Here is a 27,497-nt window from a genome sequence, read left to right as displayed (position 1 = left end):
AAAAATAAATCAATTTTTTAAGGTGAACGAGCTGCCTGTCCTTTTGACTTATGAATCCATCCACAACGAGTCCTACACACCTGTCTTGCAATGAAATTTCAATACATCACTGAGTTTATTTACCAATAATAAATCAATGGTCTCAAAACAAATTATTTTATTTTAAATTTATTGTAGCTGATAAGATATAGCTCTATTGATATTAGTCACTGAGATAAGGTGAAATGTTTTTATTTTTATAAATAAGTCATAAATTAACTGATATCAATGTATCCTCGATAACTATTTTCAATTTATCAGTCCCAGATAAAATAAAAAAATGCACTCTCATGCACGTGAGTATATATTGTCGAATAATAATGCCAGAGGTAACGGGAGTTTCTTTTCACTTTTCGATCAAAAAGCTCTCACGAACACAATGTAATTTTTTTTTTGGGTGTGACCTGATAAGTTTAAAAATTTAAATAGTTTAAAAATAAAATTTTTAAGTTGAATAATTAATTAATTTATATTTATTTTTAATTAAAAAAATTAATAATTTGTATCTAGTGTTTAATATGCCAATATGATTTCTGATTAATATCTATAAAATATTTAATTTTGATAATTTTTTCATGTTTAAATAAGTATTTGTTTAGAAAAAATATAATAATATTATGAGAGAAAATATAATTATATTTTAAAAAAATATTTTAAAAATATTCACGAAATAAAAAATAAAAACTGAAATCTTTGCTATGAATATTTTATACTGTGTTTATAACTTATAAGTATTTTTTAATAAAAAAATAAACTATAATATAATTTTACTTTTGTAATATTTTGAGTTATATTATATATTTCATTTTTTTTATTTGGTTAAAAAGTAATGATATGGATGATTATAAAATACTTTAATACTGGTCTTGATAAAATATAGACTTATCTAATTATAAAAATTTATAAAATTAATAATGTTAACCTTAATTATTTTCTAGGTCTAACCAACATCAAATCCAGCGCACCTTTTTCACGCGCTTGTATTTGAAAAAAATATTCTCATAATTCTTTCTTGAATAAGCTTTTTTTTTTTTAAGACAAACATTCTAATCAGTAATAAATTTTTTTTAAAATAGTTCTTTCAGAGGAAGCACCCCTTTTTTTGACTTTTCTTTCTCCCCAAATATACATATAAAGAAAAAGAAACAATAACAATAATAATTGATACATAAAATCAAAGGTTGGAACAGAGAGAGATTCCTTCCTTAAAAAAAATGATGTTCTGTATTAAGAAAATTCAACATTCACGGCAATGATACATACCGTCGGCCTAGAATAAAATATTCTATGTACCTTACATGGGATGTTACCGTTAATTAGGCTAAACTAGACTCACCACAGCCATGAAACAGGGAAGGTGAACAACTTTCTTTTTTGGGGAAGCTCTCTCTCTCTCTCTCTAGTCCCTCTATGGTGATGGAGGGGGTGGGGGGGGGGAGAGCGCTAAATTTTGTGTGTTTCTGGGCTAAGAAGCAGCAGTGAATAGGAAACACGATTTCTGTATTTATCAGTAACTCTAGTCAATAGTGAATACTGTATAGCCGTTTTGTGTAAAATGCTTTGGAAATTCCGGCCGTTAAAGAAAAAACACAGACAAATTAAAAAGCTTGGTTGTGTGATGCTGCAATGTAAGACTTTACAGTTAATTGTACTAAAAAAATAAAACCCACCCAACTTGAACTGAGGCAATAACCTTCTCGCCCCCAAGATTCCCTCATTGTTTCCATTATGCCCTTCCAGTCCATCATCAAAGCAAAGGTCTCAACTCTCTCTCTCCTCCTCCTCCTCCTTCTATTCTCTCTCCTCCCGTTAAAAGTCTGACCTTTGAAAACAAAACAAAGGCCATGTTTGGAGAGAAAGATCGTCGTGTCTCTAATGGCGAGGCTGAGCCTGAGAGGTCTCTAAACCAAGGGAACCCAGGAGAGAAGATGAGTGGTTTGTCTCAAAAGGGAATTGATTTTCTCAGAGAATCAAAGATAGGTTTCGATGGGTTTGGCTTAAAACCCCAAGAACTTACTCTCAGCTACCTCTGTGAAAACAACCACAATAATTCGAAACTGGGTTTTTCTCTCAAGGGAAAAGAAGTTATCTTTTCAGATAATTCAAACCAAGATGAGAAATGGGTTGAGAGGGATTTCTTGAATCTGAGTGAAACCAAATCTAATTCTTCTTCCAAACGACAAGTTCCCCGTGAAGAAGGTGAAGAAGTTGAAGAGAATTCCTCAAGAGACAAGAAACCAAAGCTAGAGAGTACTTTAAATCTTTCTCTAGCTTTGCCTGAGGTGTCTCTCTCTCTAACTGCATCCAATGCATTGCAAAATGTTGATCCTTTGATGGGGCGAAATCGACATGAGTTATTGGGTGCGGAAGCAGCAAAAGTAACACTATCGAACAACAACACACAAACAACATGTTCTAATGATTTCACTGCCGCTTCACTTTCATATTCGTATTCACATCAGTTTTCACATAATCCTAGTTGTTCTATGACTCGCAATTCAACCGAGAATTACGAGTATTCTGTAGGGAGAGATGATCAAATTTGGTGTGGAGGGGAAGGGACTAATGGATCGGTTCATAGCCGGTTTAGGCCTATTGGAGACGGGATTGTTGCTCTGAACAATAACAATCATGGTGGTGGTGGTTCTGTGATGCAAGGTAATTGTGCAACGAATAAGGACTCGTGCAATAATAGTCTCTATAAGACTACCAGTTCAGATAATCTTTCATTTTTTCCATCTGAATTGCCGGCTAGGCCTCGCCTAGATGCGTATTCAGGTGATTCTAGGAGAAGGGATTCGGAGAATTTGAGAGGTTTGGAGAGTGGAGATGCAGAAGGTAGAGCAAAAAAGCTTTCTAGACCGGGGAGAATTCTCCGTCAGATTGTTTCTGAGACTATTCCTGTTATGGCTCAGATCATTCAGGAGGTAGCCGAAGAAACATTGGAATCCACCAAGGAGTACTTGAAGAATCTTATCGGCATGCCTGAAAAGAGAGACGAGTTAGTTGGCCTTCAAAACTGGCTTGAAAGAAGGTCTGATCTTACCAAGGAGACTCTCTTAAAGTGCCAAAAGGACCAGTTGGAAATTTTAGTTGCGGTCAAAACGGGGCATGGAAGTTTTGTTTCTGGGAAAGTTCGGCTTCCTACAAACGAGTTGGTGGAAATATTCTTGTTTTTGAGGTGTAGGAATGTGAATTGCAAGAGCATATTGCCTGTGGATGATTGTGACTGTAAGTTTTGCTCAGGGAATAAGGGATTTTGCAGCTCATGTATGTGCCCTGTCTGTATGAATTTTGACTGTGCTAGCAATACTTGCAGTTGGGTTGGCTGTGACGTTTGCTCTCATTGGTGTCATGCTGCCTGTGGCATACAAAAGAATCTCATTAGACCTGGTCCTAGCTTGAAGGGTCCATCAGGGACTAGTGAGATGCAATTTCACTGCATTGGATGCAATCATGCTTCGGAGATGTTCGGTTTTGTCAAGGATGTGTTTGTGTGCTGTGCAAAGGATTGGGGACTAGAAACTCTGATAAAGGAGCTTGATTGTGTTGCGAAGATTTTCAAGGGAAGTCAGGATTTCAAAGGCAAGGAGTTGAATACCAAAGCTGAGGACTTGCTTTCCAAGCTTGAAAGAAAAATGATGTCTTCTAAAGATGCCTGTATTGCCATTATTCAGTTCTTTACCTGTAAGTTTTCTAACTTTGAACTCCTGCTTTTTCTATGCAATTTATGCGCTATTTCTTGTCATTAGTTAAATCGTTAGATGGTTGAACTATCCAAGTGAATGTGTTGGTGAAAATCTGAATTCTTCTGTCACAAGGCTATCGTTTGAAGCCTGAAAGAATTTCTAGAAAAAAAAAAGATTTCTCTGTATGGACAGAGCTTTGTTGATTAAAGTTTGCATGTTCTTTTCTGGTCACTGATGTCGTTTCTTTTAAGCTGTAACCTTTATCCTTTTTCTCCAAATAAATTTCCTTACACAAATAAATTAATCTGTTGGAGCTCAAATAAATGCCTACAAGGGTTGAGCTAAATTTTATTGAAGGTTATGTGATAAGTTGTGCATAGGTCATTTTATATTTATATGTGTGAATAATTCTGCTGGTTTCTTCACCCTAAACAATTCTTTTATAGTAAGTATGTTGAGTGTTTGGCATGACTTTTGATGGTTTTCTTCTAAGCTCTGACTCTTGAAGATGGGACATGCCCAAAAACCTGAGGCCAAGGGCATAGAAGTTAAGATCATAAAAGACTCTAAAAGTGCAATTAACACATTTTGACTCTGAATAAGGAGTTAAAAGCTATGGGTACAAAGAAGAGAAGTTGTTTGGAGGAGAAGCCATAGTTATCTGAAAACTTGGCTTGCAATAATAAAAGTACATAACAATTAAAACATATTGACTCTAAAATTGCAATTAAGACATAGTTATCTGTGTACTTAGGCTTCTCCAAGCTCTATGTCACACATGAAACGTGGTCGATTCATTATTGCAAGCCAAGCTTGAGTGCCAATCTGAAAATTGTGCTGGTTTTTTTTTGGCTGCAACTGAACAAAGTTGTTTGGAGGTGTGATAAAATCTCTTTTAGGTTCATTTAATTTTATTATTGCTTATGCGCGAGCATAATTGGAGAGGGTTTTACTTAACAAGATGAATTCAAACATGTTCGATTTCATTTTTGAAGAGCTCAATAGATTCATGTTTAGGCTTGTGAACAGAGTCATTATTGGTGTAACATGTTCTTTAAGCCCTTTGATGGTGCTGTAAATTTGATAGTTTTATCTCTGATCAATTGTGGCTGTATAATGGACCTGAGGTATATATGATGGACTCTTGGGACTAGAGTTTGGTTATCTTGCATTAGAAAATCAATTTGAAGTGGTTGAGCTTGTTTGTAATCTTTTTTACAGAACGGTGACCAATTTGTCAGTCTGTTTACTTGATTATTTTAGATTTTTGTAGAAGACAATTTTAGATAATGCAGATAGAAACAAAGATAGTAGATCTTTTTCACCTGCACCGCAGGTCATGACAAAAGGTTTCTGGAGAAGAATTTGATATTGGGGAAAATTTACAATGCTTTAGAGACACCAGGCTAAAGAGAGCTGAAGAACAACAATCATTCAGTATGTTAAGGATTGCATTGGTTTGCCTATTAGTGAGAGTATTCAGGCTACAGTTGATAGACCGCATAATCCTTCAAAATATCTTTGCATCAAATACATGTTGAAGGTTTACTTGGTCCTTCCATACATATTACTATTAGCAAACAACTCTAGGGACAACATTAACAGCTCTTCCAATAGCTTTTTTTCCTTTATGAATTATCTAAATCTGTAATTTGTCTGAAACTTTTAGTTTTTTAAAAACTTGATTTACAAAATGGCCTAGGTTATTTCTTTAATTTATGATGCCTGGTTTCTTATATCTGGGTGATTACATGCAATAGTTACCATCTAAAAGTGGATCAATTCAAACACAAGCTCTCATTTCTTGAGGTTTGCAGTTTTGAGCAATGAAGGTCTAGGTCGTGCAGTATGTGTGCTTATCCTTTCAAAAGTATGTAGTGGTAGAGAATTTTGGTTACAAGTAACTTGCCTAATAATATGCCTTCTGATGTGGGATTGGTGGCCATGATGCACTGCCTTTTTTGATTGCTCTGAACCTCGATGGAGCAAGTCAAATGTTCATGTGATGTCCCGCACCTCGCTTGTGCTGATGTTGTTTCTCATAACCAGGAGATGTCATATCCTTGACTGCTTGCGCTGGACTGTAATATAAATGGGATTTTAGCATGTTTGTTCAATGTTTATTTCCTTAATGTATATGAAGGGGACAAATCAAAGCAAAATCATTTTTTTAAAAAAAAAAAAAAAGAGGAAAGAAAAGTCCCTTCTTTTACAGCATTAATCAACATTTGCTATCTCTAGATTGTGAACTTCAACTTCTTTAATTTTCATGGTTATTTAGTTATTTCTTCAGAAATTCAAATTGTATAATGTAACTTCTTTGGGGATTTTAGATGCAGATAGTATGTCAGATTTTCCTGCTTCCGGTGTTTCTGTGAAGGAATTGATGCCAACAGAAGCTAGCCTTAGAAAAGATGCAGTCCCCATGCTGTCAGCACCTTCTATTCCTCCAAAATATACCATTGACAACATGGGCTCTTCAAGTGGAAGACGTGATTCACTACCAAATGATCTACTCCGGAATAACATCAAAGCTGCCCTCCATGATGACCTAAAAATTGGAAGTGAGTTTAAGTTTGGGAAGTTACCGAAGAATGATGGATTTGATAGCTTAGAAAGCGTTGTGCGGATCAAAGAAGCAGAAGCAAGAATGTTCCAGAGCAAGGCAGATGAAGCGCGGAGGGAGGCTGAAGGTTACAGGCAGATGATTCGGGCCACGTCTGATAAGTTAGAAGAAGAATATGCGGAGAAGCTGGCAAAACTGAGTTTGCAAGAGACGGGAGAAAGACGAAGGAAGAAACTGGAAGAACTGAAGGCTTTGGAAAATACCCATTGTGATTACTATAAGATGAAGCTGAGAATGCAAGCAGAGATTGATGGTTTATTGGAGAGAATGGAAGCCACAAAGCAACAATGGGTGTAATCTATTCCTTTTTATTTATAATTTTGCTGACAGATGATGCTTAATAGTGTGCAATTGTCTTGTATCTTTGCCATTTTGGGCTTCGAATGTGTGTCCTTCAAATGCAGAATGCACGACTTTCCTTCCTAGCCATGAAACTGGGGAGCTTGAAAGCTCATTGCTTTAATAGAAAAGGAAGGAACAGAAACAGCGAGATTTTATCTTGTAGTATATTTCAGGTTGTTTGATACTGTTTGATATTCTTGGTGGCCGTCTAAAACTGGTAAATACATGGCAGGATCAGGCCTCAGAGGGCGACTGTTGTTTCTGCTTTTGACCCTGAACTCGATGGTATCCATCCAATATAACTAATGAATTCATGTCTGTCCATATCAGTTGATTTGCCAATATTTCGACTATTAAACTATAATCGTCGAAGAGAGATATAGTTGGGATTATAGTTTTCAAAGATATTGCTAGCACTGGTTGATGCAGCCGTGAAGATTTGTACTCTATAATGTATATATTATATGATTCTGCAGATAATATATGAAATGTATTCTATGTGACAAGACAGGAATAGCACAATCGTATGATGCTGGGACCATTAATTATGGATGCCCGGAAAGGAATTATGATGCCGGCACCATTAATAAAAACCGGTCACGGTGGGTTGTGGGAGCAAATACATGAACCATTGATTCGCTGGGGTGTCAATTTTTACTTTTGACATTAAAGATTTCATCGGGCCCACTAGTGGTACCATAACCATTAAACCTTAATTAATTGCTCAATTGACACCGGATATCAATCAAAAGAAGTGCTTCAAAGTTGGGAATCGATGGTGCAAGTCCAGCCAACCCGCTCTTGTTAATGCGGTGGTGATCGTGATCGTGATCGTGCATCCATAGTCATGTATAATTATTGTCTCACAAAAATAAAATAAAATAAGTAAAAGTAATACTCGTTGTTCAGTGAGGTTAGTGAGAAAGTTTGTTCTCTTTATTATTATTATTATTATTATTATTATCCAAGAACCTTTAAATAAATTAATTAGTTTTAATGTGTAAGAATTAAGTGGAATGCCTCGCTTTCAAAAAAAAAAAAAAGATGTGTTAGAGCCCCACTTTTTTTTTTTTAGATTAACGTGGGTGTCCGGACCAACTTGCACGTATCATGACTAATCCTATAAGTGCTGAAGTTAACGACCATGTAAACTTCCAATAGTTATCATATAAATAACTAAGAATTCGAAGATATAAACAATTAAGGATTCGAAGATTGAGAGAGCCCCACTCTTATTTGTAGTTGAAGAGAACAAATTAAATGTTAAAACCCCATCATGGGTATGGAAAAAATCTAGTGCTTTTATTTGATGTTATTAATAATATCCTCGTGGAAGGACACACCCAACACTGACCGCAGATAGAACAGGCAAGAGCCAAGTGAAATTAATTATTAAGGAATAGCCTGTCAAACATCACCGATTATTAAAAATGTATATAATTATGAATTTTATAAATTTTAAAATTAATTAAAATATACATAAAAATTTCAACATTCACCAGTAATTTTTTTAAAAAAAAAGTACAGTTAAATTGACGAGACTTTTTCCAGGAAACCCTTCTGGACAGTGCACATAGCGAGGAAAAAGATGGCCAAGCCACCAAAGACGTGCCATGGCCTGTATGTGCCTCTTGCTGACCTTTCTGCACCTGGGAACACAAATGAGAAGAACCCCGGCATCCGATTGTGTGTTAACCAGTGATCAGAACACTCAAAAAATCGATGATGCTGCTAATTAAACTAGCCTATGACACAGTAACATTTGGGATTGTCCGAAAAAACAAACGGCTTTTCTTGTCGTAACAAGAAAGAAAGATTTACCTGTAAACCAAATAGGCAGAAGGTGATCAGGCCGAGCCAGGAACGTAAACTAGCCATGTCTTGATCACCCACCTCGTGATTAAACCTGAAAGCTTTTATCTTGGTGTTTTTGTAGTTTCTAAAAATTTTTACCCTTGTAGGTTCTTCACAAATTCAATTTTCCCTTGACTAGATTTCTTCATGTTTTTATCTTCGTGTTTGTATCTCACATTTTCCTCTCAAGTCCCCATAAATACTGACAACATTTCTTTAAAAGAAATAAATTAGAAAAATAAAGTAAATTAAAAAAACAAATTAAAAAGTTGGTCATTTAGAGTTTTTTTAGAAGTATAGTTATGATTATTTTTTAAAATGTTTTTAGAGTTGAAATGCATTAAAATATTTTTTTATTTTTTAAAAATTATTTTTAAAATCAGTATATTAAAACGATCCAAAAATTATAAAAAAATTATTTTTAATAAAAAAAATTTTTTTTTAAAATTATAATTTATACTGTATTTCCAAACAACAGGGGTAACATTGGAACATTTTTAGGACAGTAAGGATAACATGGAGAAATTAAAAAAGAAAAGGATAGAAGTGGAAAAGCCGATGGAAGATGGTCCAGGTTCAAATGTTGTTGACTAATCCTGCAAAGTGCAAAGTTTCCTGGCTCTATTCAATTCTTTGCTTTTGTCAATGGAATTTGAATTTATTAGGTTAGTGGTTATGTGATCAAACAAGGCATCGTGCTGTCGAGACTTGAAATATATACTGAGCAAAAGACGAGTTCGAGATAGAAGTTGACCTCAACGGACGGGTTGGCCTAAGGTTAAAGAGATGTGCTCATTTCATTTACTTTTTAAAAAAATTAAATTTAGAGTCAGGGTTTAAAAAAATTATTAAATTATTTTAAGCATACCATATTAATGTGTGAATATATTTTTAAAACTATTCAACAAAATATTTAATTTTGAATATTGACATATATATAACCTAGTCTGAAAATAACCTCACAATAAATAAAATAAATAGAAGAAGTTGCTTTAAAAAATGCCTCCATATGAAATTAATAAAATCGTTTAACTTGGAAGTTTAATTTCAATGCACATTTTTTATTCTCTATTTTAGCTGATAAAAAACATGTAATTAGTTAATGCCCGTTATATTTATTATACTTCAAATACTATAACCATAAATTTACTCAACACGCACCATATAACGAGGTAATTTCCATAGTTATTTGAAGGAATTATAATTATAGTGATTTTAAATTATAAAATATAAAATATGTTTATTTATTATATTATAATAATTTATCTTATCACTCAGTTACGTGATTGATTTTTATTTATTATATTATAATAATTTATATTATCACTCAGTTACGTGATTAATTATCTCGTAAATATTATGCTAGTTATTACAATTAGTGTAGATCATGTTCTTACCTTAAAAAGAAATTATATATAAAAAATTGATTATAATCTCACATAAAAGTTCTTTGTGAAATCAGATCGAGAAGAAAAATAACATCATTTAAGAAATTATTTTTCAGTCCTTACAAATTAATAAATATATCTACACTTATGACGCTATAAATACTATTTTATTATTCTGTAAAATAAATTAATAAATATATCTACACTTATGACGTTATAAATACTATTTTATTATTCTGTAAACTTAAAAAAAATGTCTTGAAGAAGGCCCGAATGATTGGTGGGCCAGTTGAAGAAGAAAAGGAAATTAAATGGTAGGTTTCACCGTCAGCATAATTGGATGAAAGTTAGGAGCCCGCGATAAAGGCAGAGTAAGCCCAACAAGGGACTTTAAGTTCAGATGAAAGTTAGGAGCCCGCGATAAAGGCAAAGCAAGCCCAACAAGGGATTTTTAGTTTGTAACTTGTCTGGAATGAAAGGAACAAGCAACTACCGAAAGACATGGCCACGTGGGCCGAGATTCCGAAATTATTAATAAGAAAATATCAATACATTGTAAGCAACCCCATCACTAGCTTGCTTTCAACGAATCAAGATATAAAATTTTAATATATTCATACCCACACGCGGATAAAAAAGAAGATCACAAACCAATCACAAATAAAAAAATAAACGGTGAAAGACCAGAGAGGCAGAGTACAGAAAAGTCACACATAACGGGCAAGAGCAACCGAGAGATCAACGAATATGCCAAAGAGAAGGACAAAGAGTCCAGTGAAGTTAATCAAACGAGACTCCCTGTGATTCTTTAGATCGAGGAATGTAGATTTCTCCATCAACCCAGTTAGGGCTGCACATATCGCCATGTATAACAGTGCCCTTCCCCCACTTACGTGCCATGGAAGCATACTTGCCCTTGTACCTGCCGCAGCTTTTGGAAACATGAACGCAGCGAAGCCCATAACCCACTGCACGGCGACCCAAGTTCAATTATATAGCAGCAAGAGTCACAACTTTGCATAAAGATAGATTTATTTGGTAAACAAGCTCAGACATGAAGTTAGGCAACATAACCTTTCTTGTGTTTGTGACAGATAGAAGGTCATGTCTCTTATGTGTCTAACTTGGTTGGTTGGCATCAAAATTACTGTCGTTAAATAAGCAGTTAAAAAAAGAGCTAAATTGCAGCGCTAAAAAGTATAAATACTTGATTGAACGTTTATGAAAAATCCACCCCTTCGTTGACTCATCACAATATCCCAGCCATGAAATTACCTCAATGGTGTCTGGACGGTAATGATCCCAACGTCGAGGCTACTGGGATTTTTAAGAAAAAGTTATGTTCAATCCCTATATTTCTTAAAATCGCAATATGGTCCCTTTTTTTTATCAAACTAATTAATGTGTGCGAGTTATTGATTGAGGCTACGTCATCGACATGTTGTCATTTTGGTGTCAATTGACAAAGTTTGAAACAAAGAGGGTGAAAATGACCAATTTCCACATACACAGGGGGCAAATGGGATGGTTTTGCCTAGATTTAATCAATTCGAAGAAAGACAATGAAAGAATTCTTTATCATCACTAGTTAAAGGCTATGGTTAAGTGAGTTGTTTACGCACCTGCAAGCAAAATAAGCAGAAGGTGACTAAGCCAATCCATGAATGCAAGCTATAAACATCCTCGGCATGGATCATATCATGGTACTTGAAAACAGCACATATGCCAACAATACCAAGACATAAGGCGATCAGATGAAGCAGCATGTGGATCGATTTCTTTACGATGCGTTGCGATAATACTGTTTTGTATGCCATCATAGCTGCTCGCAACACCAACATACATTTATATAAGAAATTAGGAAGCTGTAAAAAGTAATTAAATGGACGAGACAGGAGAAAATTACTATATGTGTGTACGCATACGTAAGAATCCCAAAAAGGCTTGAATTTTCATATCAACAATATTTTTTTTTATTTTTGAGATTGTTAATGGGTCGTTGAAAGTTTTGGATTTAAAAGAATGCTATCCCAAAAATGCACTAATAATGAAATAAATAAAATAGCCATTCCAAAATCAAGTTGCAAATACTTGGAAGATTCTTACTTGATGATTTGGAGTATTTTTGTGAAAAGTTAAAATATACATACCTTCACCAACAAGAAATATGAATCCACAGAACATAAAAAATGGATGAGCCTACAAACCAAAATTAATAAAGTCATTATATATATATAAAAAAAACACTAACAACAATTTAATTATAATTATATGACAATAACGAAACAAAGAGTGAGGAAATTTTATTTACATTGAAAACACGATCAGAATTGTCTGAATGATACTCGATACCCCCACGATAATGCAATAACCAAACCAGCATGAGAATGAAAGCCAAGATGCCAAACAAGTGTGCAACGACGGTTAGACGAGAGGCTGATTGCTTGTAAATAGCTCTGCCGGAATCCATTGTTGGATGAGAGGAAGGGTGTTGGGTGCCCAAATACATGTAGTGTTGATGAGTGAGTTCTTATAAATCTATCTTAAAATATATACTGGCATCCATGGTTCCTGGGATTGCTTGTCTAGTTGGGTTTGGTATATTACTTGAGAAACTTTGTCACTTTTTTACACGAGAAGATGCTGCTTTGTCTTAAGGAAAGCATCGTCAGTACAAAGAATGACAGCTCTAATTGTTCCAGGAAAAAAAAAAACTCGAAATAATTGATATGTCAATCTAGAGCATGATAAAATGGTTGCTCCTACATGATTAATCCCTTGATTGTTTTGATGAACCTATTTATTAACCTTTATAGTACTGTTAGGTAAAAGTTCATCAATTAGATTGTTTAATTATTACAAAGAGATTAATATATATATATTTTTGGAGTACAGTTATTTTTTAAAACATTTTTTATTTAAAAATATATTAAAATAGTATTTTTATTATTTTTTAAAAACTAATTTAAAAAATATTTAAAATTTTAATTTAAAAAAATAAAAATTTAACAAAAAAGCACATAATGCCAAACAGCCCATGATCGCCCCCACAGCTTTTAAAAGTACGAGATTTTCTAAGAAACGAATCACAAAAGGTGCAATTAAGGGTCCGTTAAAAAAAAAAAAAGGTGATGGGATGTGTAGAAAAAGATAGATCATAATATGTTTATAAAGAAGTTATTAGAAAAGAAATGTAACGCTGATAGTTCAAAGAACACAAGAACATGGTTTTAAGAAATCATTAATGCAGTTTCGTTAAGGAATCTTAGTTTTCTATATGTTATAATCTATTTTGTAACGCTAAACAACGTTTACCATCAAGGGTCGCAGTTGACCCGATCATTATATAAAAAAAAAATTCATAAATTTGTATCATTCTTTTTTATCAATATATGGTATTTATTCATGATTGATAGTTTTATATAACTTTAGCATATTATTTAGTACTAAGTTTTAAAATATTTCATGTATGATAAAATCATGACTGTCACATAACATCCACGATGATCTGCTTTACCACGACTGAAACTCCAAATTAAAACCATGTTCTAGAAAAATAATAACCATTAATTTACTCAGTGAGGCTATTTTACAATGTACTCCTTCAGTTGATGAAGTGGCGCATATGTACAATAAAAGCTGGCTATCGGAGTGACGGCTAGTATAATCCTCCACCTTAATTTAATTTAAGTATGCAGAAAGATGATGAGAATCATGAAATGTTTATAAATGCATTCCACGTCATAGATTCCAGAGCCATTCTTGTTGCCTTTAGAGGATAACAGGGACGGTAATTGAAATATTTACATGATGGAATGATGCTAATTCTTGATCTAAAGCCTTGACTCAATGACATCTGGTGAGGAAAAAACGTGTTAAATTTGAGTCCACGTAATCGATTTTTTGTACCTGATTGGATAATTTATTTTATATATACTTTATGTCTACAATATTAATCAACGGTGATTAACTTTCTGTGTTTTTTTAATAAATAGTTATTGATTAAACAAATAAAGAAAATCTACAGTAAAGCTGATAAGTTATGGAGGTCAAGTCAATACAAGAACAAACGTTTTGATGATTACGGATCGAGTTTAAAGAATAATATATTTATTTATTGGCATGCTTGCTAAGATAATAGGCATTCTTGTTGTCCAACACATGACAATCTCCAAGCCTTTTACAAGTAAAACAACATTTATTATTTTTTAAATAGTTTGGAAATACAATCACTCATCTTTACTATATATCAAAATAAATCTTCATATACACAAAATATGTCAAACAAAAGGTTTTTATTAATAAAAAAAATTAATTAACACTATCATATATGAAACAACCCTGTCTTTTTTTCAATTAAATAAAATACTAAACCATAGGGGTTTTTCCATGGGAGTCCATACACATGTAGGTGAATCATCATCCCTGTACTATTCTAGTGGTGCGTGTAGACATGTATGGAAGTCTAAAAAGATCGATCGTCTATTTACATATGATAGTGTATCTTTTATAGTGATATGTTTTGTTATTTAAGTGGTGATTCAGCCATGATTGATCTTTTTTTTTTCTTTTTCTTTTTTTTTTATCTCTCCTCAGCCTTGGTAAACATAATTTCAAAGCTCTATAGCAAGCATAAGGGGAATAATGGCTTCTGCTATGATCAAAGACGCTACACGAATCGGAGAAGCCAGCAAATTAGGTCTGGTATGATGTTAAAGCCCAATTCATGGCTAGACAAACCTGAGGGGCACCTTCAATTTCTAGCGTCAAATCAAGCCTAACTTGAATCTATACTGAAGGGTCCAGATTTTCACGAATGCTGTCAGGTTGACATTGAAAATACAGATAGATGGCTAAGCTCACACAAACAAAAGATTGAGCATTCAAGCAAAGACTGAAGGAAGGGAGGTAACTTCCACTCACAAGACTCACTCATGACCCAAGCTCACACCATCCATGACCATCATTGACTAACGTGAAATACAGATAGATGGCTAAGCTCACACAACCTAAAATGAAGCAAACCAAGCAAAAGATAGAGCATTCAAGCAAAGACTGAAGAAAGGGAGGTACCCTCCACTCCCAAGACTCACTCATGACCCAAGCTAACACCATCCATGACCATCATTTACTAACGTAGACTCATAATCAACTGACCAATATTAGCTAGACAAGCATCCACGAATCTCATTTAACAGTGCCAATTGAATACCACCAGCACAGAGCCACTGAAAAAGGGCTTAAGGCACTCTCACTTTCCTGCTGGGCCTGTCCATACCAATTATAAATTATAGGCTTCTGGTCGAGTGCCCGAGTTTGCATGAAATTGAGTAGACAAGATTGGATCACGCCCTAACAGTAATTCAGGCAATTGTAGAAATCTCAACAGTGATTCTTTTCTCCTTTTTTTTGCTTATGTTTTTGGGTTATTATATAGAGAATTCACAATGCTATATTATTGTATTTCAAACTCACTATCTTTATACAATTCTAGAGCCTAATTTCAGTCATTCCAATTCATGTAATGAAAGAGCAGATTTACAATCACAATTAATAGCAATATTTACAGAGCTAAAAAACTGATTTTATAATCATGGGAGGCACAAAATCTGGTAACTTTCATGGTGACAGCTAGGTTTAAACGGGCACTTGTTTGAATTCATCAGTTTCCTTGACATGTTACACTTTTTTCTTCAGGCAACTCGTTCCCTGACTGCTTCAAATGTATATTGAAAAAGAGAAACGGTTGCTCTGGAATTATTGGTGCAGCCATTGTTAGTGCTTCTCTATTTCTTTCAAGAGAAAATTGTTTTTCAGTGTCTAAGTTTGAAAACTAATTGTAACTTAATCCTTTATGTTTGAAAATCTACACCTTCGTTTTTTGACTCTTATGGACCCATTTCTTTTTAAAAACGTTTGTTGGTATTTCTTTTTATTTTTTCCTTTTCGTGTGTTTGTAAATCCCAGTTGTTACCTTTAATAATTTGTATAGAAAAAGAATAGCATAGAAAGGGATTTAAGGAAAGCAATATATTTCGATAAAAGAAATGTCAACGGGAGGCAGTGTGTTGATTGTAAGTTTCTAAACACAAGGAATTCAATTACAACAGTGTTCAAGATCCAGGGATTAAAGAATAATTTGCTCCTCCATCAAAGATCATCCTCTTCTTTTATTTATCAAATATTTTGATTAGCTAGCTATAGTCATCATTACTAGACTTGCAATGATGGGATTAGCAAACCGAAATCATGGTATTTGTCAGATAACTAGAAAAAGGGTTATTTTCTTGATCTCTCTCTCTCTCCTTTTTTTTTTTTTTTGTTGAAACTTTCTTGACCTCTCTTGGCACAATTTCTTGGCGACAACGGTTCCTATCTATCGATGTATACAAAAATACGACGATCGACTCGATAAAAATCATACTATATAAAAATTCATACTGTATTTAAACTAGAATTCTCGGAAAACAAGTTTGTGTGAAGAAAACAAAACACCTTTGATCATGCTATAGAGTAAACTAAAAAGTGTGCCTCCGAGGGCTATTACTAGAACTTGTAATCGGATTGCATAACAAAATAATCAATTTCTCAAATAATATTCTCAGGTTCTAAGAAAATTGGCAGAGAGGTTGCACTTGAAAAGGGTTTTAGGCTGGGATATTGCCATGCAATCCAACGATCCAATTTAAATAAATTTATAAGAATGAAGGAACCCAATTTTATTTCGTAGTTTTGATAAAAATTGGAGATTTCTCCCGAGTTGAAGGTCAAGGCCAAACAAACCTTGAGATGATAATTACTTTAAACCATGGTCATGCTGGTTATCTCTATAATTTTCATCACCGCTGTTCCATATCCAGAGCAACTAAATTTAACAAAAAAGAAGAAGAAGAAATTGAAATTTCGAAGATGTCTAATATCTGAAATCTAGACCTGTAGACCATTCCGTGACCTCATCAGTCTTATCTAGAAAGTAAGCTTTCCATCATATCTTGCCATATTATGAATGTAATGCAGTCTTTTCCAAAGTGGGTGACTTGTTATGTCATAATACACGCTAAATCACATCACAACAATGTGGATCCGTTCGGAAGCTGTTTGGATCCAAACGGCACGTCTCAATTTGTGAAGCCAACTTGGTTTCTTACCCTTTGATCACCGTTCATTTCCTATCCCATTCTCTGTAAACTTACACAAAGAAAACAAAAGAATAAAATTGCGATCTTAACTTCATTTATTCTATCATCTTGTTTGAGGAGGGATTATTAACTCGGGTTGGATGGGGGTTTTTGAGAACAGGTCAGTGACAAGCTAAAAAATCTATCAAAATATCATGAGCTAATGTCATAATTTGTAGAAATAGTGATATATCAGCCAAGTAGAGAGGGTGCGAGTAGTACAGAATGCGGGAGAAAGATCAGGCCATGCTAGCGAGGCGCAGGTTAAGTGACGGACAGATGGTAAATAGGTCTAAAGTGAAAGTGAAAGGAACTTTGAACGCTGTCAGATGAGTGGGTGGGTGAGCTTTTAAGATTAAAAGATAGAGAGGTTCAACTAGAAAGTAAAGAGTTGAAATCGTCCCATGATGATGATGTGGGATTGATATTTTAGAGCGCAACAAGGATATCATTTAGCGATCAAGTCATCAAAGTTTGGATGATAGAATTTGAGCGAGGCAAAAAAAAAAAAACAAAAGCAATCCCTTTATCACATGCAGACCTACAAATTAAAAAATATATATATATATTAACCATTGACCAAAATCCAATCAATTTAATTCTATGCGTCACTTTACATGTTTCTTGCTGAGCCTCATCCATTGGCGAAAACGAGCCTACACCAAAAGATATGGGCCATAAGGATCCCAGATGAGATAGTAAGAGTAGAAGATATTTAACTTTGATATTTAGCTATTAAATTTTAGATTTATTTTTTAATAGTTATAAGTTTAAGTTTTTTAAAAGTTATTAGAGGTTACATTATAATTAATTTTAAGACCTATAAAATTAATTAAAAATATATTTACCTGTATGCCAAAACTAAAAATTATAAAGAGTTGAAAATTATTTATTTCAAATTTAATCCGCATATATTATCTTATACATGTGCTTAGATAAAATACACATACTAATTATTTGAAAATAAATAGTGATTTTATTTATATTAATCTTTAAAATCTCTTGACCAAAATTTTTGAAAACAAAACCCCCTTCTTCTTCTTTTTTTTTTTATAATCATACGTGGAGTCGAATCTCTAGCTAACATTTGCTCACGGTTGGCATCCTCGTGCCTATGGCTAATAGTGGTTTAGGTACTTGATATTCATATATTGTACATCATAATCAATTAAAAAGAAAGTGTTCTTTGAAAAATTAATATTTTTTATATATATTAAAAAGAAAAGAAGATAGGAGCAGGCTGAATGCATGGTATTTTCTTATGTGTGTCAAATGTCGGGAATAATGATATTAATGGACTGAGATCCAATATAGATATATGACCCAGATTTCCATTAAAAATCCTGGGGGCTCGACTAGAGTTGGTAAAGGGCCGGGGTGGGGCCCAACCACATTCAGAGAGTGTCGTTTTTTCTTCTTCGGCTTCACAGCTGGCATCTCACAATTTTCATGCAGGCGTGCATGTCATGGCACTGTCGTATGCTCTCTTTTCTCGCAACGGCTATATTTACACATCATTAAGGTCCCTCTTAACTGTCTAGCTCCTGTTTTTAGATATTTTTAAAATTCATGCTTGTTTAAAAATTTAACTTTTTAGTAATTTTTAATGATTTTAATATATATATATATATATATATATATATAATGGTAAAAGGAACATACTTATAATTTAATCAAAGAACTAGCGAGCTACAACTATAATGGAATTACTGCATTATAATAAATAGGTCAGGCATGTACGGATCCAAATATATGCACCAACTTGTCTCTTGATGTCACGTATACTATGAATTTATGCTTTACATTGTGGCTAAGTGATTGGAGATATTATTAGAGTTATCTGCGATTCATTACCTTGTTTCGCAGTTGATATTTATGGAAATATGTTAATAGGTCGCTCTATATTAGACTAGTTTTATTATTATTATATTGTGGAGCCACTCTCAAAACTTATTTTTATTTAATTTTATGTCTATTAAAATAAATAATCATAAAGATTACAATTACTTAAATTTTGGAGTGAAAAATATATTTTCATCAAAATCATATCTTCTTATTTATACGTTTGTTTTATTTTCTTTTGATGAAACCTTGAATTTTTTATTAACAATATAATTTTTTCGAATAAAAATTTAAAGTAAGAAAGATAAATATTCATAATAATTTCAATTACTTAAATTTAAGAGAAAAAATGTATCTCCTTGATAAAAAAATAAATCTCTCTTCTTTGTACGAAAACATAGCTTTTTAACATCAACATTTTTTTTAATCTTAAAACCTATCATGATCGGTAAATCAATTTTCAAACAAAATAAAAAATAATATATTGATTGATTTTATGCAACTATATAAAAAATAAAAGAATAACTAGATTAAGAAAAAAAATACAAAATAAAAAATACATAGATCTTATTCTCATTTAATATTCATGTGTGGTTTTCTTGAAAAAAATGTGAATAGTAATTTCACACATAATTATTGAAAGAAATTGCAAATATTGCCATGAAAAAATCTATCTATTTTTTTAAGTATGAGATGATTTGAACAGGTTTTTTTTATTATTTCAACTATTTATTTGAATAGGAATTCATTTAAAGATATTAAAAGCCATCATTAAAAAAAAAATGGAGGGCTAGAAACACCAAGCCCATGACACACCTGGGCTTGAAAGGATGGGCTAGACACACCTGGCCTTGTAAATTAAAGTCCGAGCTTTTTTACTATAAAAACTTTAAATTCAACATTTTTTATTTAAAAACTTAAATTTAACATTTTTTATTTAAAAACACACCGAAAAAAATCTCAACAAACCTCATCTTCAGCCATAAAATACGTTTTAATAAATGCATATAAAACTTAAAATTAAATACCATCGAGCCTTGATTTATTTTTTTAGTATCATTCCAGACTGAAATTTTTTTTGTCAAGCTTCTCTTTTAAAGACAAACTTATTAACACTAAAATAAGAGTTATTGGTGGTCAAAATGTGGTTGGGTGAAAGTTTTTTTCTCTTTCTTTTTTTTTAACAAATATTTCTTTTATTTATTGGCAGTTAGAGAATGAAATATAAAAAAAGGTGAAGTTTTATGATTAAATGACCACAGCAAAAAATATTAAAATATTCAGTGATGTAAAAGTAAAAAATGTCATGGACGGTAAAAAAAACCCGTCTAAATTAGCGGTGTCCGTGTAGTAAAACACCTAGAACTTTTACTTTTTGTTTTGATTTTTAAATTTATTTATTTATTTTAATGGCTTTGCTTAACATGGAAGATTAACAGGGAAAGGAGGAATCTCATCCATCCTGCAGTAAAAGTCATATCTTGATCCCATTATAAACTCATCAAGATTTCTAAAGAAAAATCAGATTCTTGATTCCTTTTCCTCTCAGTAAGGTAGGCATTTTACTTTTAAACCAGACTGATGATAAAAGTCACGCTAATGATTAATAATAAGCAAACACGCTTTATTGTTCCATGCTAGAGCTCTGCATGCTAATTACTTGAAGCCACCCTCATTTGTTTATTTTTATATTTTAAAAGTATTTTTAGAAAGATTAAAAAAATTTATGTTTTACTTCAAATTAATATTTTGTTTATATATTTAGATTATTTTGATGCAATGATATCAAAAATAATTTTAAAAAAATTAAAAAAAATTATTTTAATATTTTTCAGAATAAAAATCATTTTAAAAAACAACCATAACCATATATTTAATCATTTTATAGTCAGCCAATTATCACCTGGCTTGGGAAGGATAGTTTTTTAATATAATTTAAAAACAATAAAAGATTTTCAAAATTTAAGATTTTCTTAAAGAAATAGGACGTTATAGCAACCAATTACCAATAAATTTTTAGAATGTATTGGTTACTTTTGACTCTAAATTAGCGGCAAATAGTATTAAGAAACCAATGAATTTATAATCCAACTTGCATCAATATATATATCGTCATTCTTCTCAAAGAGTTTCTTATTTGGTCCCTTTTTCATAACAGTAGAAAGTTAGTAAGGTTTATGGGTGAAGCAAGCAGCATGTACAGGACACCTCGTAAGATCAAAGCTGCCAAGAATCAAGTAGTTACAATTTTCAATTAGGATTGCAGCACCAATGCTCAATCTGCCAAATGTTTATGTGTTTAAAGATTTTAGTCAACTTACAAGCACATGCAGCCTTGAAAAGAATTAATCTTTCTGGATTAATAACTACTCAGTACTAAGAATTTATATATACCCTCAGCCTGGCATTAAAGGAATGTTACAGTATGTTTAGGGTCCAACATTCTCCAAGAGATTAACAATGAGCATGGGACTTGTGTCACGCTGTGATCTCATCATATACTCCCTTTACGTACAAAAAAAAAAAGCAAAGCAAGAAATTAAAACGATAATTAAAGCATTTATGCTCGCCCTAAGCCCAGCCTGATTTTAAAATACGAATTATCGCACATCGGACCAAGAGCATATCTTTTATTTTCAACTTTATTAAAACATGAAATTATCTGACAGCCTTCCATGTAACATAGTTTATTACTCTTCTTGCTATGTATATACAAACACAAATTCATTTGTTTTTTTTAATAAAAAAATCCTAACAATCATTAAAGCATGGCTTTTTTTATTAATTCGAAAAAAAATATATATTAATTAAGCATGTAAAGATTAAAATGATGTTCATTAAATTAATAAATGAAGAATGAGTAATTACTTCTTTTTTTTGGTTGATAACACCTTTTTTTTATTTATGTGGGTGATTGGATTAGCTTACACATGATGTTCATTAAATTAATAAATGAAGAATAAGTAATTACTTTTTTTTTTTGTTGATAACACCTTTTTTTATTTATGTGGGTGCTCGGATCAGCTTACGCGTACTACGACTAATTTCACGGCTCACTGAACATCCTGCAAGCCTAATAAACATATAAAGCACAGCGAGTGTGACAGGCATGCACAATAAAGCTTGAACCCGGGTGCAGAGAAAGGGAACAAATCCCTCACACCACGACTAATCCCACGGTCCACTGGGCTAACATCCTGTAAGTCTAATGAGTATGTAAAGCACCGCGGGATGACAAGCATGCACCGTAAAACTTAAACCCGAATATAAAAAACACCTTATTTTGCTAAGTTTAGTTCAAGTTAAAATAAAAAAGGTATGCACCGAGGGGTTTGGCCTGGCGGTAGAAGGGGCTTGTCTCCTTCCACTGCACATGGATTCGAGCTCTGACGTGCACGCTTGTCACCCCCGCGGTGCCTTACCCGCCTATTGGATTTGCAGGGTATTCACTAGGCCGTGGGGATTAGTCGTGGTGCGCGCAAGCTGGCCCGGACACCCCACATAAATAAAAAAAAAGGTACAATTCATATATTTTATTCCCATCTATATTTTTTCATGTCACATCATGTTAGGATTATTCATTAAAACATGGTTCAATTTCATGTATGTATCCCTTCAAATAATAAAAACTACAGGTAAATTTTATGAAATTGTTTAAGAATTCATAAGATGCATGGCTTCCTTTGCACATATCCGGCTTTTCTCTAGAATATATAAATGCATGTATTGGGACCACTTGTTTTTATATTTTAAAAATATTTGAAAAGTATTCAAATTTTTTATTTTTTATTTATTTTAAATTAATATATTTTTATTGTTTTTAAATTATTTTAATATATTAATTTCAACAGTAATTATTAAAAAAATAAAAAAATATTACTAATATATATTTTAATTATTTAAAAAATTATAACCGTATACTCAAACAAGACAGGAAGGACAAATACAGACAATTTGAGGGGGGGGGCTGGGGCCGCAGGCCACCAATGGGAACAGGATAAACCAAAAAACAGTCGGCGACACGGCAATGCATATCTGGACCAAGTCAGCACGCAAAAAAAAAAAAAAAGGCTGGCAGACGAGGACCCTTACCCGTTTCGACACGCGTCAATAATCGTTGATGGATCCCACGTCCTGTCAAGTTAAAGTTCAATTTAGATAAGGAAGAAGAGAGATTGCTTAGAAAGACAGGCAAACATCCTCCCCTTCCCAGAGAAAGAGATGCTAAAAAAAGCAAAGTATTTTTTATTTTATCTCTGCGGAGCAAAGAACCGAAACTCTTGTCCCCCTTCCCCCACTATATAATATTTTGATGTGACCAAACAGCCCTTGTTACTTGATTAATTTTACCAATACCAGCACTACTTTCTAAAACTGAGTTTGATTATGTTTTAAAAGGGTGTATATTTTAAAAAGAATTAAATTAATATTTTTTTATGGTTTTGATATTCTGATAAAAAATATAAAAAAATTTAAAAAATATATATTTAATATATTTATAAGCAAAAATCTTGATGCACTGTAGTATCCAAAATGCATTGAATACCAATAACACTGTCTTATTTGATTAAAAAAATATATATTGAAGTCAGAAATCATTGAAATTTTATTTTTTAGTAAACTTTTGTAATAATTTGAATTTGGATGACTATAACTATAATATATCCCCCAAACATCCCCTATCTCCTCAGATTATTTTGTTTTGATTCTCTCAACGTGCACTATCACTCATCAGCAAGAGCAATCGCGTGTTTGGCTCTCTCCTGCATTGCAGTTTAGCCTGCATTCTCGTGACCTCGCATGTGATTCTAGTGTTCAAGATTGCAGTGCGAGCGTGTATATATATCATTAATTGTTTTTTAAGTATTTTTTTAATATATTAAAACAATATTTCTTTTATTTTTAATATCACCGAATCAAAATAATTTAAAATCATAAAAACATAATTTAAAATAAAAAATTTACAAGATTATTTTTTAAACATAAAAACAGACATAATTGTTCATTCATACTGTCTGCTTTCATTATAATAATCTATTTTGTTCAAATTAACAAAATAATTAATTATGTGCAGTTTAAGCAATTTATTGGTGAGTTTTCCAACAACCAGCTAGCAGCACGCTGGGGCTCTGTGCTAGCAGTAGCAGGAGCCTCACTCGTTTTGCTGTTATAGATTTGAGCTTTGGAGTTATATATTTGTCAGCCTCGTATTATTTTATCTATCTGTTGGATTTACAGAATATTTAGTGGGTTATGAAAATTAGTTATGGTGCGCGCAAGCTAACCCAAACACCCCCACATTAATAAAAAAAAAGTGAGTTTTCCAACAACCAGCTAGCAGCACAACTATCAAAGCTGGGGCTCTGCGTACAATTCCAACGTGGGCAAAACTCTGCTGGCTTGTGAGGGGAAAAAGGCGGGGACAAGGTATTCACCATGCAAAGTTTTATCTCGAATTAATTAATTTTCAAGCTCGAATTACTACGATTTTTTAACCATTTTTTTTCTTTTTTTCTGAAACAATAATGGTGAAGGGATTTACAAAAATACTTAAAAGAGAGCTGATAATAACCATATGATCAAACGGGGTGCTAGATTGTGAAAAAGGCAGGTGGACTATCGTGTCAAAGTTGAATTTTGCAATTGTGGACAATTAATGTGGCTTGAATCTTCCCATCACTATTTTACCAACCAGTCCCTCCGTCCTTCCTTGACCATTTAACTGCCATTAACTACGCCTACATGTCCCAACTGCAACTAGCTCATTCTGCTTGGTCTTCTCTAAACCCACATAGTCAAAATCTGACATGATTGCGGATTGCCCATCATGGACGAAGGAAGATTATCTGCCACCGCGCCTCTCGCCCGTTGGATAATGTAATCACACCTCAATCTTTTAATTATCCCCTGCGAGCAAGGCATGGCCGGGGAAATCCCACTTGGAGCGTTGATTTGCCAGTAGCTGCTGGTGGCAAGATCAATGGCTGAGATTGGCAGACTCGGATTATTCTCGCTAGCTAGGGATATTCACTTCTGGTACGGCTTCATATTGTGACTCACGTGCATGCATGGTGTGTATCTAGTATTAGCATCACCCTCGGTGCTCCTAGGGATCCATGATCAAATGGAGATCCCCTGTGTGCGTATTTTAGCACAGCATTTGTCTGTTTATCTAACATGGACCCACCCAGCGGGATTAGGAGACAATGCCGTTGGGTCCTTTCCAAGGGAGGTGCACATTTTCCCAGAAACAAATACAAGGTATAAGAAAATGTGAACTTTTTTCAAAAGTAACACGGTATGTATTTTGGGAGAATGACAAGGGATGAAAAGGTGGTTAGAAAAAAATAACACGGTTATAGCATTACTATGTTTTTTAATATTGTGTTTTGTATATATTGTTATTTTCAATAATAATTGTTTGTTTGCATTTTAAAATATATGTCTTTTCAAATCAATTAATCTAAAAAAATCAACCTAAAATTTTATAAAAATTCAATAATAAAAAAATAATTCAAGATACAATAATTAATAAAGAGAAAGGGGATAAAATGATTAAACATGAAAGAATAATGGAAAGGAAAAGTAAAAAAGATTTAATAGGCCACCGGGGCACATCATATGTTTTTTGCATACCTTGTGTTATTAGAAAATTTTTGATGGAATATTTATAATTGCACACTATAAAACTGTCAAATGAGACCATAATTAACCCTAAATTAATAATAAATAATTTTTTTGGTCAATTATGACCTTGTTTAGTAGCTATCAGAGACATGCACACTATAAAACTGTCAAATGAGACCATAGTTAACTCTAAATTAATAATAAATAAATTTTTTAGTCAATTATAACCTTCGTTTAGTAGCTATCAGAGACATTATTAGAATTATCTTAACAAAAATTTTCTAGCTATATTAAATATCTTTTCAATAACCCATTATTATTATTTTTTATTTTTACTCGTCTCTTTCTTTCTCGAGATAAGTCACTTTACCTTCTTTTTTTTTTGGACTATTAGATTTTGAATTTTATTTATTAGATATTTTATTTTTGTAAAATTTTAAGTAAATTTTTAAATATTTTAAATGAAATATAAATTCTGAAACAACCACTGGAATAAATAGCTGGTACATTCAAATTGTTATTCCCTCGGCTATTTTAGAATGATAAATAATAAACGTGTGGAAATAAATCACACTCCTTGCTAGAATTGCAGTGGTTTGATGTTATTAATTCCTCAATCAGAAATTGAATTTGAAAAACACAAACAGGGCCAGTCATGTGATGTAGCCTCTCGCAAAGTGTTTTTCCTTTCCTTTTCTTTTTTTTACCTCTATCATTATTTTTTTAAAATATATCTTTTAATATTATATTAATTAGAATTTGCTATTGATATTTGTTTTGATTTATTTTAAGTAATTATTGCAATTGCAAAAAAAATCTAACATCTTATTGGTACTTGATTCTATAATAAAAAAATTAATTTTATTATTTTTAAGAGATTGAAAATGAAATAGAAAAAATTAAAACGAAGAAAACATAACAACCCTTTTCTTTAAAAAACTTGACGTCAACTTTGGGTTTTTTTTCATCAATCATTTTTTATTTGAATTTTATTAGTTAATAATGTGTTGATTGATATTTTAGGTTGATAATCTATTTCTATTTATTTTTAAGCTGTTATCACTATTACAAGAAAAAAAATATCATTGCATTGAATTAATGTTTAATTTTATAGAAAAAAATATAATTTTATTATTTAAAAAACAAGTCCAAGCACGGGCCTAGGCTAGCAGACCCTGTTTCTTAGTTATTTAAAGTATGTTTGGTAATATAATAATTTATTATGATTATGGTTTGAAAAAAAAAATTATAAAAAATATTTTTAGTTGAAATTAGTTTAGAAAAATATATTTGATTAAAATTATAGTTAAAATTGAAGTTGAACAAATGATAGTTTAGAGTGTTTGGTTAATAATATTTTTGAAATTGAGGTTATAGAATAATTTGTAAAAATATATATTAATACTGATGATTTTTAATTTAAATATTATAGATTTAGTTATTACTATTATATCATGAAATAAATAATATTTTTTATTATTTTATTAAATTATCTATAATTTCATCATGTACGACATACATCAAACAAGGACTATAATTTTCATAAAATTTTTAAGAGCGCAACAACATCAGGTAAAATATAATCATGAACAAAATTGAAACTGCGATCAAATTTCATAAATGTTATGTCATTAAGTAATCTCCATCTAATTTATATAGTATTATTGAATAATATTTAACATTAATTTTTTGAATAAAATATAATTAAAAATATTTTTTTATTTTTTTTTACTGGGTCGGACCCTGTTCAATGTATTTTTAGCTCTGAATCAAACTTGATCCTGCCAAAACAGTAGAGAAATATCTCAAATATTCACATAAATAGTAAAGACATATTTCATTATTCACTTAAACAGTGAACACATAGTTATACTATTCATGAGATTTTTTCATACAAAAAAAAGCAAAAAAT

General features: G+C 32.3%; 2 protein-coding genes across 2 annotated transcripts; one reads left to right on the top strand and one right to left on the bottom strand.

Moving 5' to 3' along the window:
* The first annotated feature begins 1,629 nt into the window (after nucleotides 1-1,629).
* On the top strand, nucleotides 1,630-6,878 carry TTA1 (class I heat shock protein, putative (DUF1423)). The gene is made up of 2 exons (XM_011023432.1): nucleotides 1,630-3,726; nucleotides 6,062-6,878. Exons 1-2 carry the CDS (start codon nucleotides 1,884-1,886, stop codon nucleotides 6,649-6,651), a joined length of 2,433 nt encoding a protein of 810 aa, XP_011021734.1. The 5' UTR covers nucleotides 1,630-1,883; the 3' UTR covers nucleotides 6,652-6,878.
* Nucleotides 6,879-10,428: 3,550 nt separating this feature from the next.
* Nucleotides 10,429-12,482, bottom strand: LOC105123725 (probable transmembrane ascorbate ferrireductase 3). The gene is made up of 4 exons (XM_011023431.1): nucleotides 12,250-12,482; nucleotides 12,089-12,137; nucleotides 11,561-11,760; nucleotides 10,429-10,906 (listed from the first exon to the last, which is right to left on the bottom strand). Exons 1-4 carry the CDS (start codon nucleotides 12,445-12,447, stop codon nucleotides 10,646-10,648), a joined length of 708 nt encoding a protein of 235 aa, XP_011021733.1. The 5' UTR covers nucleotides 12,448-12,482; the 3' UTR covers nucleotides 10,429-10,645.
* Nucleotides 12,483-27,497: the final 15,015 nt, after the last annotated feature.

Source organism: Populus euphratica, unplaced genomic scaffold, assembly GCF_000495115.2.
Source record: "Populus euphratica unplaced genomic scaffold, PopEup_1.0 scaffold9.1, whole genome shotgun sequence".
Classification (NCBI taxonomy): domain Eukaryota; kingdom Viridiplantae; phylum Streptophyta; class Magnoliopsida; order Malpighiales; family Salicaceae; genus Populus; species Populus euphratica.
Note: the sequence above shows the minus strand (reverse complement) of the source record. Positions and strands in the feature narration are given on the sequence as shown.